Here is a 13612-nt window from a genome sequence, read left to right as displayed (position 1 = left end):
AACAGGAATACTGCTTTAAACATATTTCTCTGAATCTCTAAGGATTCCCTGTTGATATTCCTAAAGGTAAATATTCTGTAAATATTATAGAATCATAGAATCATAGAATAGTTAGGGTTAGAAAGGACCTTAATATCATCCAGTTCCAACCCCCCTGCAATGGGCAGGGACACCTCACACTAAACCATCTCACCCAAGGCTCTGTCCAACCTGGCCTTGAACACCACCAGGGACGGAACATTCACAACTTCCTTGGGCAACCCCTTCCAGTGCCTCACCACCCTCACAGTAAAGAACTCTCTCATCATATCCAATCGAAACTTCACCTGTTTAAGTTTGAGCCCGTTACACCTTGTCCTGTCACTACAAACCCTAATGAAGAGTCCCTCTCCAGCATCCCTATAGCCCTCCTTCAGATACTGGAAGGCTGCTATGAGGTCTCCACACAGCCTTCTCTTCTCCAGGCTGAACAGCCCCAACTTTCTCAGCCTGTCTTCATAAGGGAGGTGCTCCAGTCCCCTGATCATCCTCGTGGCCCTCCTCTGGACTTGTTCCAACAGTTCCATGTACTTTTTATGTTGAGGACACCAGAACTGCACACAATGCTCCAGGTGAGGTCTCACAAGAGCAGAGTAGAGGGGCAGGATCACCTCCTTGGACCTGCTGGTCATGCTCCTTTTGATGCAGCCCAGGATATGGTTGGCTTTCTGGGCTGAAACCGCACACTGAAGCCGGCTCATGTTCATTTTCTCATCAACCAGCACCCCCAAGTCCTTCTCCACAGGGCTGCTCTGAATCTCTTCTCTGCCCATCCTGTAGCTGTGCCTGGGATTGCTCCCACCCAGGTATAGGACCTTGTACTTGTCATGGTTAAACTTCATGAGGTTGGCATCGGCACACCTCACAAGCGTGTTGAGGTCCCTCTGGATGGCATTCCTTCCCTCCAGCGCATCAACCAAACCACACAGCTTGGTGTCATCAGCAAACTTGCTGAGGGCGCACTCAATCCCACTGTCCATGTCACCAACAAAGATGTTGAACAAGTCTGGTCCCAACACCGATCCCTGAGGGACACCACTCATTACTGGTCTCCAGCCGGACATTGAGCCATTGACCACAACTCTTTGTGTGCGGCCATCCAGCCAGTTCTTTATCCACCGAGTGGTCCATCCATCAAATTGATATCTCTCCAATTTAGAGAGAAGGATGCCGTGTGGGACAGTGTCAAATGCTTTGCACAAGTCCAGGTAGATGATTTTTCAAATATGATGGCCAGAGGCTTAGCAACTTCATTCTCCAGCTCCTTCAGGACCCACCGATGGATTCCATCAGGTCCCATGGACTTGTGCGCGTTCAGATTCTTAAGGTGGTCTCGAACCTGATCCTCTCCTACAGTGGGTCACAGAATCACAGAATCCCAAGGGTTGGAAGGGACCTAAAAAGATCATCTAGTCCAACCCCCCCGCAAGAGCAGGGTAACCTACAGTACATCACACAGGAACTTGTCCAGGCGGGCCTTGAATATCTCCAGTGTAGGAGACTCCACAACCCCCCTGGGCAACCTGTTCCAGTGCTCTGTCACTCTTACAGTAAAGAAGTTCTTCCTGATGTTAACGTGGAACTTCCTATGTTCCAGTTTACACCCATTGCCCCTTGTCCTATCACTGGATATCACTGAAAAAAGCCTAGCTCCATCATCCTGACACCTACCCTTCACATATTTGTAAACATTGATGAGGTCACCCCTCAGTCTCCTCTTCTCCAAGCTAAAGAGACCCAGCTCCCTCAGCCTCTCCTCATAAGGGAGATGTTCCACTCCCTTAATCATCTTTGTGGCTCTGCGCTGGACTCCTTCAAGCAATTCCCTGTCCTTCTTGAACAGAGGGGCCCAGAACTGGACGCAATATTCCAGATGCGGCCTCACCAAGGCTGAGTAGAGGGGGAGGAGAACCTCTCTTGACCTACTAACCACTCCCTTTCTAATGCATCCTAAGATGCCATTTGCCTTCTTGGCCACAAGAGCACATTGCTGGCTCATGGTCATCCTCCTATCCACCAGGACCCCCAGGTCCCTTTCCCCTTCACTACTTTCCAGCAGGTCAACCCCCAACCTGTACTGGTACATGGGGTTGTTCTTCCCCAGATGCAAGACTCTACACTTGCCCTTGTTAAATTTCATCAAGTTTCTCCCCGCCCAACTCTCCAGCCTGTCCAGGTCTCGCTGAATGGCAGCACAGTCCTCTGGTGTGTCAGCCACTCCTCCCAGTTTTGTGTCATCAGCAAACTTGCTGAGGGTGCACTCAGTTCCCTCATCCAGGTCATTGATGAAAATATTAAACAGCACCGGTCCCAGCACCGACCCCTGGGGAACTCCACTAGTCACAGACCTCCAGCTAGATTCTGCGCCATTGACCACAACTCTCTGCCTTCTTCCTTTCAACCAGTTCTCGATCCACCTCACTACTTGACCGTCAAGCCCACACTTCCTTAGCTTATCTATGAGGATGCTGTGGGAGACAGTATCAAATGCCTTACTGAAATCAAGAAAAACTACATCTACCGCTCTACCATCATCCCTCCACCTAGTCACTTCCTCATAGAAGGCTATAAGGTTGGTCATACATGACTTCCCCCTCATAAAACCATGTTGGCTGTTCTTAATGACCCCCTCATCCTTGATATGCCTAGTGATGGAGTCAAGAATAAGTTGTTCCATCATCTTTCCAGGGATGGAGGTAAGGCTGACCGGTCTATAATTACCCGGGTCCTCCTTCTTGCCCTTCTTATAGATTGGTGTGACCTTTGCCATCCGCCAATCCTCAGGCACCTCGCCCGTTTCCCACGACTTACCAAAGATGATGGAAAGTGGCCTAGCAATGACCTCCGCCAGCTCCCTCAGCACCCGTGGGTGCATTCCATCCGGACCCATCGATTTACAGATGTCCAGTTTGCATAGCTGATCCCTAACCCAATCCTCATCTACCAAAGCAAACTCCTCCTTTGTCCTGACTCCTGGGGCTATAGAAATCCGGGGCCCTCGGGGAGAGTCTGCAGGAGTAAAGACAGAGGCAAAGAAGGCATTCAGCACCTCTGCCTTCTTTATATCCTCTGTCTCCAGGGTACCCACTTCGTTCAGCAGTGGGCCTATATTGCCTCTTGTTTTAGTTTTATTTGCTATGTATTTGAAGAAGCCCTTTCTATTGTCTTTAACCCGACTAGCAAGATTGAGTTCCAAGGAGGCCTTAGCTGTCCTAATTGCCTCCCTACATCCTCTAACAACTGTCCTATATTCCTCCCAAGCGGCCAGCCCCTCCTTCCATAATCCATAGATTCTCCTTTTCCACTTGAGTTTGCCCAGCAGCTCCTTGTTTAACCACGCCGGTCTCCTAGATCCCTTACTTGACTTCCTACTCATTGGGACGCTCCGATCCTGAGCTTGGAAGAAGCGGTCCTTGAATGCTAACCAACTATCTTGAGCCCCTTTACCGCCTAGTACACTTTCCCATGAGACTTCCCTTAGCAGTTGACTGAAGAGGCCAAAGTTGGCCCTTCGGAAATCCAGAACTGTGGCTTTGCTAGGTATTCTATTCCTCCCACACAGGATCCTAAACTCCACCATCTCATGGTCACTGCAGCCAAGGCTGCCATTGACCGTCACCACTTCGACCAAACCCTCCTTGTTGGCGAGCACTAAATCTAGCAGCGCTGCTCCCCTAGTTGGTACGTCCACCATTTGCATTAAGAAATTATCATCAATGCACTCGAGGAACCTCCTAGACTGTGAATGACTGGCTGTGTGGTCCAGGGTCTTCATTCTCACAGTCCCCGCGTCTGCCTTCCAAGACTTGGGTGGTGTGGTCAGAGCATTAAATAGCATTACTTTGTAGAGCATTATGGTAAGCCAGAATCCTAAAGTCATTCAGTTGTTCTTAGAACCTCTTCCTCACTTACACCTTTTTATATAAATATACTTTTGTTACTTGCTGACTCTGTGCAAGAAAGGATTCTGAGTCCTTTCTGTTGGATCAATGAAGGATGTAGGAACCTATAAGGCTGGCTTCAGGCAGAAGTACTGGCCAAAACCCACAAGTTGTCTTTGTATGAGAGCAAAAATACAGAGAATAGTAAACTTGTACCTGCCTCAATTTTTTTTTTTTTTTTTTTTTTATTTAAATTTAAGTTGTAAGTAAGGAGAAGTGAAGGCAAACCAATGCTCCAAAATGCACCTGGTAGAACTTCAAATCCTGGAATTCTCACGGCTAGGAATTTGAAACCTGATTCTTTTGTATTTGAGTATCAAGTGTACTTGAGGCTGTTATATCAGTCTTCAGTTTTTTAATTCAGGGGTATATTAATTCCTTGCTCTATTAATAGTGTAAAGTAAAAATAGTGGATGTATCCATTTAATCTTAAGTTTGAAACAGAACTTGGATTCTTGAAATGTGCTGACTTAAAACAGCAATATCATCATTGGAGAAAGAACTTCAGAAGTAGCAAAAGACCCATGAGAGAAAATGCTCTAATGGAATTTATAATGCTGAAATACTTTCCATATCTATTTTGAAAACTAATTTTAAAAGTAGCAAGCCTAAGCCACTGAAATAAAAACAAGCTGTGCTATTTCATGACACTGGCTTTCAAGTATTATAAGTGTCTTGTAAAACATAAGATAGAATTTCTATAGTGGCCTAAGCAGTTCTGTAGAAAAAAAATCAATTACTAGAGTGGCAATGAGCCAACTTCAATCAGTGCAAAATGGGCTGGAAGGAGCATAGGCACATTTCATGCTAAAATCACCTGCACAAACCCACAGGTGTGATATGGTTACCAAAAACATGGGATGGAGATTCAGGTAGACTTCTCTAAGCTTTTATTTTCTTTTTTATTTTATTTCTTATTTTCTTTCTTTTTTTTTTTAGTAAGTTCTTTGTTATTTTTATTAAATTGGCATAAATAGCAGAGGCTCATGGTTGAACAAAACTATTACATTTCATCTGAAGTTTAAGATAAAGCACAAAGGCAAGCAGGGCTGTTTAGGGATGAGTGATTTTATATGTTTAATTTTATAATGACTGTGGGCAGTGCACATCTTGTCTTTTTTTCTTAACATATATGGCTGAGAATAACCACACCACTATTTTAACCACACCAAGTAGACCTACTCTGAGTAAATTAATCATTTACTACTTGGCAAGTATAATTTACTGAATGTCTAATTAAGCTTGAAGTTAGTGTTTCTTTTGACAAAATGAAACTACCTTTCTTTACTTTGTAGGAGTTTTGTGTTTGTGCTTTCTGTTCAGTTGTGATAAGAGACGTCAAAATTGAAAATGTTGTAAATGTCCCTAAAATACTCTGGTAGTTTGTCTCACCTATGGCTATGGGTGACAAACTGCAGGGACAAGGAATTCAACATATTCCTCCTTTCAGTTCCTTGGATTTTTGCTGTAATTGCCAGCAAGGATGTAAAATTGCCAGTATTGGAGGTGCTGGATTTTGTGGTGTGAATGATCATGGGCAGCAGCCTGGATCCAGGCCAAAGAAGTTGTTTCATGTTTGCCATGAAGCAGCCTTCAGAGGGCAAGAGCTTTCAATTACTCTCAGCCTCAATGAGTTTTAAACAGACATTATCAATGTGGAGAACTCATTACCTTGATTAATTCCTGGCCATCCACATCCTGGTCAGTAATGTAGTTTTGTAAAAGGTATTTCCTGGTTTTCAAGTAAGCTTCAATAAAGGTTCTAGAAATAGTCTACACCAGTGATGCAAGAGGACTATTACATGCTTACCATCTATTCTTCTACAGAGGTGGCTTCCCAGCATATTGAAAATTTCCAAGGAATGAAGTGGATTGGTTAGGCAGACCTGAAGAGCCTGAATTAATTCACTGGTTAGAGAATTTGAACACTGCTGATGTGGAACAGCACAGCCAGCACCGTAAAGGTATGTCTAATCAGCCTGAATATACCAAGTCCTTGATGTCATACTTTTTCAGGCCCTTGAGCTCTTCATTTAAATTACCTGTGGTGTCAATTAGTGGTAATTGATATATGTATGGAATGTTGGATTTGATGAAATATAATGTGTTTTAAGGAGTTAGTATTAAAAGCAGGTGTTTGGTGTTCTGTGTTAATTACCAAGATAGTTCTTTTAAATATGGTACAGTTTTAAAACCAGGAGTTTAAAAACTATTTAGTTTCATTCTGTGCATTGATGTCCGTGTGTAGGTGTATGTGCAACAGGGCTCAAGCATGTTCTCTGCTCTCCAGGACATTTATTGACACCCTTTTAGTTCTGACATGGGAAAGGTACACCTGGGCATTGCTGCCCACTATGCTGGGATCACAGGGAATGGAAGGGAAAGCTTCTCAGCCCTTCCAGTAACCCATATATCTACTGGAGCAGTACAAGCTACAAGTCCAAATCTGACCTTAAGTGTATAATATTTGGAACAAGGGGATTCATTAATATCACTTATGTGTTGTACAACTGTATGAATTCAGCTGAGAATAGAGCCTCTAATTGGTTAAGATTTCACAAATAAGGGCTTATAAAGTGATTCAGAAAAAAAGTAATTGGGGATCAAGACACACTCTTAGAATTATTGTCTCAGCATATAGCCTGAAATTCTCCATTTGCAACAACTGGAGCACTATTTAAATTAATAAAATGAAAGAGACCAGATTTCTCCCAAGGATAGTAAATATCAGTAACTTCAACATGAGAAAAATTGCTTCACACAACTCCTTGCTGAACATACTAATTCTGCCATTCCTTTCTTCTGATTTTTGGTTTCAGAGAGGTAAATTAAAAATTTATTTCCTTTGCATTCTTTTAGATTGGAATCCCAAGCATGAAAAAGTTAGATATATCTGAACTCTGTATTTCTTTTCTAAGAGAATTAATTAGGGAAAAAATACATAAAATATAGTTCAAGTGCAATTTTTTCAAGATAACCCACACATTAGGATGGCTTTCTTTGGCTTTTATGGCTACATGCTTACCTCTGGGGTCAGTGCATTGTTATCTGAAGTCTGACTCGACAGCAAAATATGTGTGAAACCATCTTCTTTCCGGACTACAATGTCCCTGAACCGGCAGTTACTTTCGTTTTGACGCACGCTGTATCTTAGTCTCTTATCAAAGACATGATCTTTCTCCCTGTCTAGTTTCCTTTTCACATTGCTGTGCAGATTCAAGCTTCCATTGGCCAGAGAAGAACCTTTCAGATGGAAAGAATCAAAGCACAATTATGTCTCAATCTTCAAAAAAAATTGAGTGATACTTTCTATTGGCTTAAACACAGCTCAGTATTTACAGTAGCCTCTACATGATAAATTTGATAAATAAAAAGTGTGCCTGGCTAGTCAAATGTGGCCTCAAGCCATTCTTACTATATTCCAATATGCAGTACTTTTTGTTCTCTCATCAGACAACCTCTAGATCCAGTGAACTGTATAGCATGTAGACTGGTACTGTTAATGGGATTCAGTTCTGCTTTGAAAAATTGCTTTGAAAAGCAATTGTATCATAGACTTTCGTATGAGTTTGGGGTGATCAGCTCTGGACAAACTTGACAGGTTTAGTCCAAATCCCATCTTTCAAAAGTACATCTTCTTCCTTTTATGGTGACCAAAATGTCATAATCAGTTTCAAGTGACAACCTGAATACAAAGTTCTGGCACATCTCTATATGTAAGTAAGTTAGGGGACTTCCTACTAAGCTGACACAACTGGCATTCTCTTCCACTTACCCTTGTGGGTAGTGTTAGAAGCAGCAGTTGGCCATCCTCTGCCCTCACCCCAAGCTTCTGCTCATTACATTTACAGTCAAAAGCAGTTACTGACTGTCGTGGTTTAAACAAAAGTCAGCCATAAATCACGCAGTCACTCTCTCACTCCCCCCCTTCTTGCCCTCCCCCTACTCCTGGAGGGACGGAGAGGAGAATCGAAAAGAATGCAACTCCCACAGGTTGAGATAAGAACAGTTTAGTAACTAAGGTATTACACAAATCACTACTGCTACCACCAATAATAATAATGATAAAGGAAATAACAAGGGAAGAGAATACAACACCTCAGCACCAGCCGATCAATAACTCGCCCAACCCCACCCGACCGAGCACGGACCGATACCTACCCCAACCCTGCAGTCCCTTAGCCCTTCCGGGTCACTCTCCATTACATCCTGGGCATGACGTGCTGTGGTATGGAATACCTCTTTGGCTAGTTTGGGTCAGGTGTCCTGTCTCTGCTTCCTCCCAGCTTTCCTTCCTCCCTGGCAGAGCATGAGGCTCAGAAAGTCCTTGGTCAGACTAAAACATTTGTGTTATCAGCAATGTTCTCAGGCCGAAAGTCAAAACACAGTGCTGCACCAGCTACTAAGAAGGAGAAAAATGACTGCTACTGCTGAACCCAGGACACTGACTTTTGACTAATGGGTATGATATTGGACTTTGTACATATAAAATATTAGTGCTGATGCCATTTTTGGAAGGTACCCAGGTGTATGGAAAAAAGGGAACTATGACAAGGAACGTACAGTCCCTCCTTAAAAATGAATGAGAATAATAGTACGTCAATTTTAAAAGAGAATTTATTCTGAGTTACACTGTGTATGAGCTGTAAACTATTACTTTGCTTACATTTACAGTTCCTCAGTAATAGGCAATATATAATGATTGGTAACAATGCTGAGCTGGAGTGTTGAAAATATCTTTACAAGATTTTTATGCAATGCTCTTTTTCTAATTACAGATGTTTCACACTATTGACATGAAAAATAAAGCAGAGGCAGGTCGTTGGGGAAGAGTTTAAAGTCACTCAGTTCATTAAAATAGTTGTGATGAAGAAAATTAACTCTATCCCAGCCAAAACCAGCACGTTCTCCAAATCTGTTGTTTAAATAGGTATAAGTCCACAATACGCTGTTTTTAAGAAACACCTTTGTTTGTTCTGTTCTTTACTCCTGACAGAGCTGACCTGTTCCAGCTTCTGGTATCAAATAGCCAAGAATTTTTAAAGGGCAGATGACATGAATATTAGAACATAGATTTAAATTTTATAGTTTAAATGATCACTATCCAAGTAAAAATTCCCTTTTGGAATAGGAATGAATGGTGAATTCATAACAGATGACTCTCTAAACCAAAATCACTTACCCCCATTTTAGATTAGCTAAACTTGATGTTTACGTAGGTACCTGAAGTGTCTGATACCTCTCAGTTGTCAATGGCCCGTGGAATTGCTCACAGTGTGTGAAATGCCTGTATATACACTGCAGTTACGATATGTGATGCTAAAATACATAGCGTGGTTAACAGTATTTGACTGGTGCATCATTTGGCCTCATCATATAACATGTGCATGTGTGTACACATGTATTTACACACAGAAACACATTTGTTAAAAAGTCTGTTATTTCAGTCAATCATAAAACTCTTTTTCATTGTTAAATTAAGAGACACCATCTAAAGCATCGCCTATACTACAGTGAATAGAGGATGTAACTGGTGCAATGCAAACACTGACAAATTACATCAGATCATCAATTTGAAAAAAATATCATTTGAAGTCAGCAGAATTTGAAATTTGTTTTCAGTTATCTACAAGTGTAGAAATCACCATGTGCTTGAATTTTTAAAATTATGAATAATTTCTTATGGCATGTTTCTTTTTGATAAGGTTTTGCTACTGCATATATTTTGACAAGTATTCTTACAAACAAAAATGAACTTGTGAAATTAATAATAGAAAACTAATATAATTGGGAATAATATACTGAAAGTAATTATCTGATTGAGGCAGAATTTTACATATTTCACTTTTATCTATTCAATCCTTACTGTGCTGCTTGACCCTGTGTTGCTGTGTTGCTTATTGCTAATAAGCTACTTATATGTAGTTAGAGAGTTAAATCTCCCCAAAAAGTTTAAAGAACTTACAAATTCAAAGGCACACATGAACACTGAATGGAACATGTGTCAGACCAACTGTACTGATTATCTACCTAGTGTTGAAGATTATGCCACATCCATTTTAAATACTGTTGGGAAGATAAAATAGTAGAAGATTAATTCTCACAGATAATCCAACTCAAAAAAAGCCTTATAGTTATAATTTTATTTTATTTTTGTTGTATTCTTCTTTGCTTGAGAACTGTATTCAGTTTGTAAATTAATATATGATGTAAGAAACTATAGATCTTATCACAGTATTTTAACTACCTGCATGCTAGCTGACAGAAATTTAACCAGAAGAAAGATCTAAATTAAATATGAGAGAAACTTCAATGGAAAAAGTGACATTTCCAAGAATGAATGATTAACAGATCAACATATAGTGAGCAAATTGTTGTTTCAGTGTATACAATGCATCCCTGTAACCTTGTTTAATCTGACAAACTGGAGAAAATGATCAGCAAACTCTAAAGATAACACTCATGTGAAACCAGGCTCATTGATCATGTCTGTGTGTGAATGTGATGGAGCTCCTGAAGGTTTGCTCTAGAGCCGCTAAAGCATCCAGATTGTCTCTGCATGAGGGTTAATACTTAGCACCTGCTTAATGTGCACAAGGGTGACAGTACCTTAATACGTCAAGATGAAAAATGAGTGTGACATAGGAAAAAAGAGATGTTCTCAAAGCAATCTATACTGCATCTGAACCAAATTAAGGGTGCCACAAATTAACTAAGGAAGCTTTAGGTACCTCTAAGTGTGGCTCATTGGTTTAGTAGTGGGTCTTTGGCACTCAGACTAAGCACAAAAAAGAAAACAGAATAGGTTAAAATATTCCTTCATTTAATGGAATTTTAATCTTATTATTATCATCTTGTTTTTAATCAGCAGTAGAACTTGTGGAATACCTAAACCAACATTGATATTTAGAAGAAGTTTCAATACTTTTTAAAGGAACATAAGATAGTCCCAGACCACTGGTGCATCTAGTAATCCTTCTCCAAGAAGGCAGTAAAGGATGATACTTATGGAGAAAATGCAAGCTTGGCCACTTTCTGCAGTCCTTTCCCCTAGTATCATCCCTAAGTGTTGTACAGTAATAGGAGAGGATTCATCCTTCCTGTTTCCTTCAGTATTTTCTCATGGACCTTTTCATGGATTTCTCTAATCCCCTTCTGAGACTGTTCACACTGTCTGTCTCCACAGCTTCCTGTGGTACGAGTTTGAGAAGTTGTGTAGTCACTACACATCGAAGAATTTTCTTTCATCTGTGCTTTTATCCGATGTTCTACCAGTTTCAGTGAGTGGTCCCTAGTTCTGCTATTAAGAGATTTAATGAACAACAGTTCTGTGTTTTAATTTGGGATGTGCATTTTCCAAAACCCCACAACACCTAAGAAAGCTTGTGTTTGTTATTAGTTTGTGGAGACATTGCTGTTATCTTGTGCATCACATCTGGGGGGATCTGGCGATGTCCATCTTGCCATTTTATTCCCAAAAATTGAATCTCCTGTGCAGGTCCCTTGACTTTATTCTGCTTAACTGCAAAACCGGCCTTCAGCAGGATTTGGATTACTTTCCCTTTCTCAAAAACTTCTTCCGCTGTATCGCCCCACACAATAATGCCATCAATGTATTGCAGGTGTTCTGGAACTTGCCCCTGTTCCAGTGCAGTCTGGATCAGTCCATGGCAGATGGTAGGGCTGTGTTTCTACCCCTGGGGCAGTCTTAGCATTAATTAGCAACAACTAAAACATAGGTGTGTTATCAGCATTATTCTCAGACTAAAGCCAAAACACAGCACTGCACCAGCTACTAAGAAGGAGAAAAATGACTGCTACTGCTGAACCCAGGACAAGGCTTCATCTCAAGACTAACTAAAAATTTCTGTATACATTTTTTGTGCGCTCCTGCACTTAGCTATGAAGTACATCTGACATTTGCTTGGGCTCCATATAGGCAATCTCAAAGCTGACAAAAATGTCTACTTCCTCAGATTCTGCACAGGGCTGCCCAGGAGCCACAGCTTCTGGTACCCAAACCCAGTTCCTCCAGGCTCCCTGTTTGTTCTACATATAGTGTTTGGGAGCCTTGTGAGTGTTAACGGTTCATGCCAGGCATTTCACTTCCAGACTCTGTGGCAGACTGTCTGAAACCTCTGGCATAGCTGGCTGCCTCACAGCTAGATGTGGCAGTCCTGCCAAGCAGACTGCCACACTGCTCCTGCTCTCAAGGGACAAAGCCTTGGGACCTAGGCTGAGATTTGGAGAAAGTTTTTGTCCTGGGTTTAGCAGTAGCAGTCAGTTTTTCTCCTTCTTAGTAGCTGGTACAGCACTGTGTTTTGACTTTCAGCCTGGGAACAGAGTTGATAACAGTAATGTTTTTAGTTGTTGCTAAGTAATGTTTATTCTGGCTAAGGACTTCGTGAATCTCATGCTCTGCCAGGGATGAGGGGAGGCCGGGAGGAAGCAGAGACAGGACACCTGACCCAAGCTAACCAAAGAGGTATTCCATACCACAGCACGTCATGCCCAGGGAGGTAACTGGGAGTTACCCGGAAGGGCACGGGCTCTCTTTGGGGGGGGGGTGTTGGACTCGTTTGGCGAGTGGTATTGTATTCTCTTCCCTTGGTATTTTCTCTTATCATTATTATCATTGGTGGTAGCAGTAGTCATTTGTGTTATACCTTAGTTACTGGACTGCTCTTACATCAACCCGTGGGAGTTACATTCTCTCGATTCTACTCCCCATCCCTCCGGGAGCAGGGGGGGGGGAAGGAAAGAAAGAGGGAGAAAGCGGGGGGGGAAGTGAGTGGACGAGCTGTGTGGCTGGGTTTAAACCACGACAGTTCTGAAACTCCAGCTGTTTGGAACAAACCTTCTGTTGTTCAACAAACTGGCATTTTTCCTCTGAAACTTTCTTGATTTGTCATTTATAAAATTTCAGACCAGTACATGTGTGACATCTGTCCTGATGAAAATGAGTTTGTGATACTAACAGGACACGTGGCAGAATCACAGTGGCATTTTCTGTGCTCAGTATTCATACTCCCTGGGAGTGTGAATACTGAGGGAGTTCAGTAAATTATTGGACTTGTTGAAGAGTAGTGCAAGTGTCTTAAATTCGACATTTCAAATGATGCAAAATCCTGTATCAGGAATCATAGAATCATAGAATAGTTAAGGTTGGAAAGGACCTCAAGATTGTCTAGTTCCAACCCCCCTGCCATGGGCAGGGACACCTCACACTAAACCATCCCACACAAGGCTTCGTCCAACCTGGCCTTGAACACTGCCAGGGATGGAGCCCTCATAGCCTCCCTGGGCAACCCATTCCAGTGTCTCACCACCCTAACAGGAAAGAACTTCTTCCTTATATCCAATCTAAACTTCCCCTGTTTAAGTTTTAACCCGTTACCCCTCGTCCTGTCACTACAATCCCTGACGAAGAGTGCCTCCCCAGCATCCCTATAGACCCCCTTCAGATACTGGAAGGCTGCTATGAGGTCTCCATGCAGTCTTCTCTTCTCCAGGCTGAACAACCCCAACTTTCTCAGCCTGTCTTCATACAGGAGGTGCTCCAGTCCCCTGGAGTCCCCAGGAAATGTTACTTCTCTTAAGTTTGTAGGGCAATATTAGTCTTTTCTAATAGC

General features: G+C 42.0%; 1 protein-coding gene across 1 annotated transcript in view; it reads right to left on the bottom strand.

The window, feature by feature from the left end:
* Nucleotides 1–13612, bottom strand: part of LOC136004199 (chromodomain Y-like protein 2) — a 99921-nt gene that overhangs the window by 12180 nt on the left and 74129 nt on the right. Inside the window, exon 3 of the mRNA XM_065660491.1 lies at nt 7006–7223. Coding sequence (XP_065516563.1) covers nt 7006–7223 — 218 coding nt within the window. The remainder of the gene's footprint in view (nt 1–7005; nt 7224–13612) is intronic.

This window comes from Lathamus discolor, chromosome W (assembly GCF_037157495.1).
Source record: "Lathamus discolor isolate bLatDis1 chromosome W, bLatDis1.hap1, whole genome shotgun sequence".
NCBI lineage: Eukaryota > Metazoa > Chordata > Aves > Psittaciformes > Psittacidae > Lathamus > Lathamus discolor.
The sequence above is the reverse complement of the archived record's forward strand: the minus strand, read 5'-3'. Positions and strand labels throughout refer to the sequence as shown.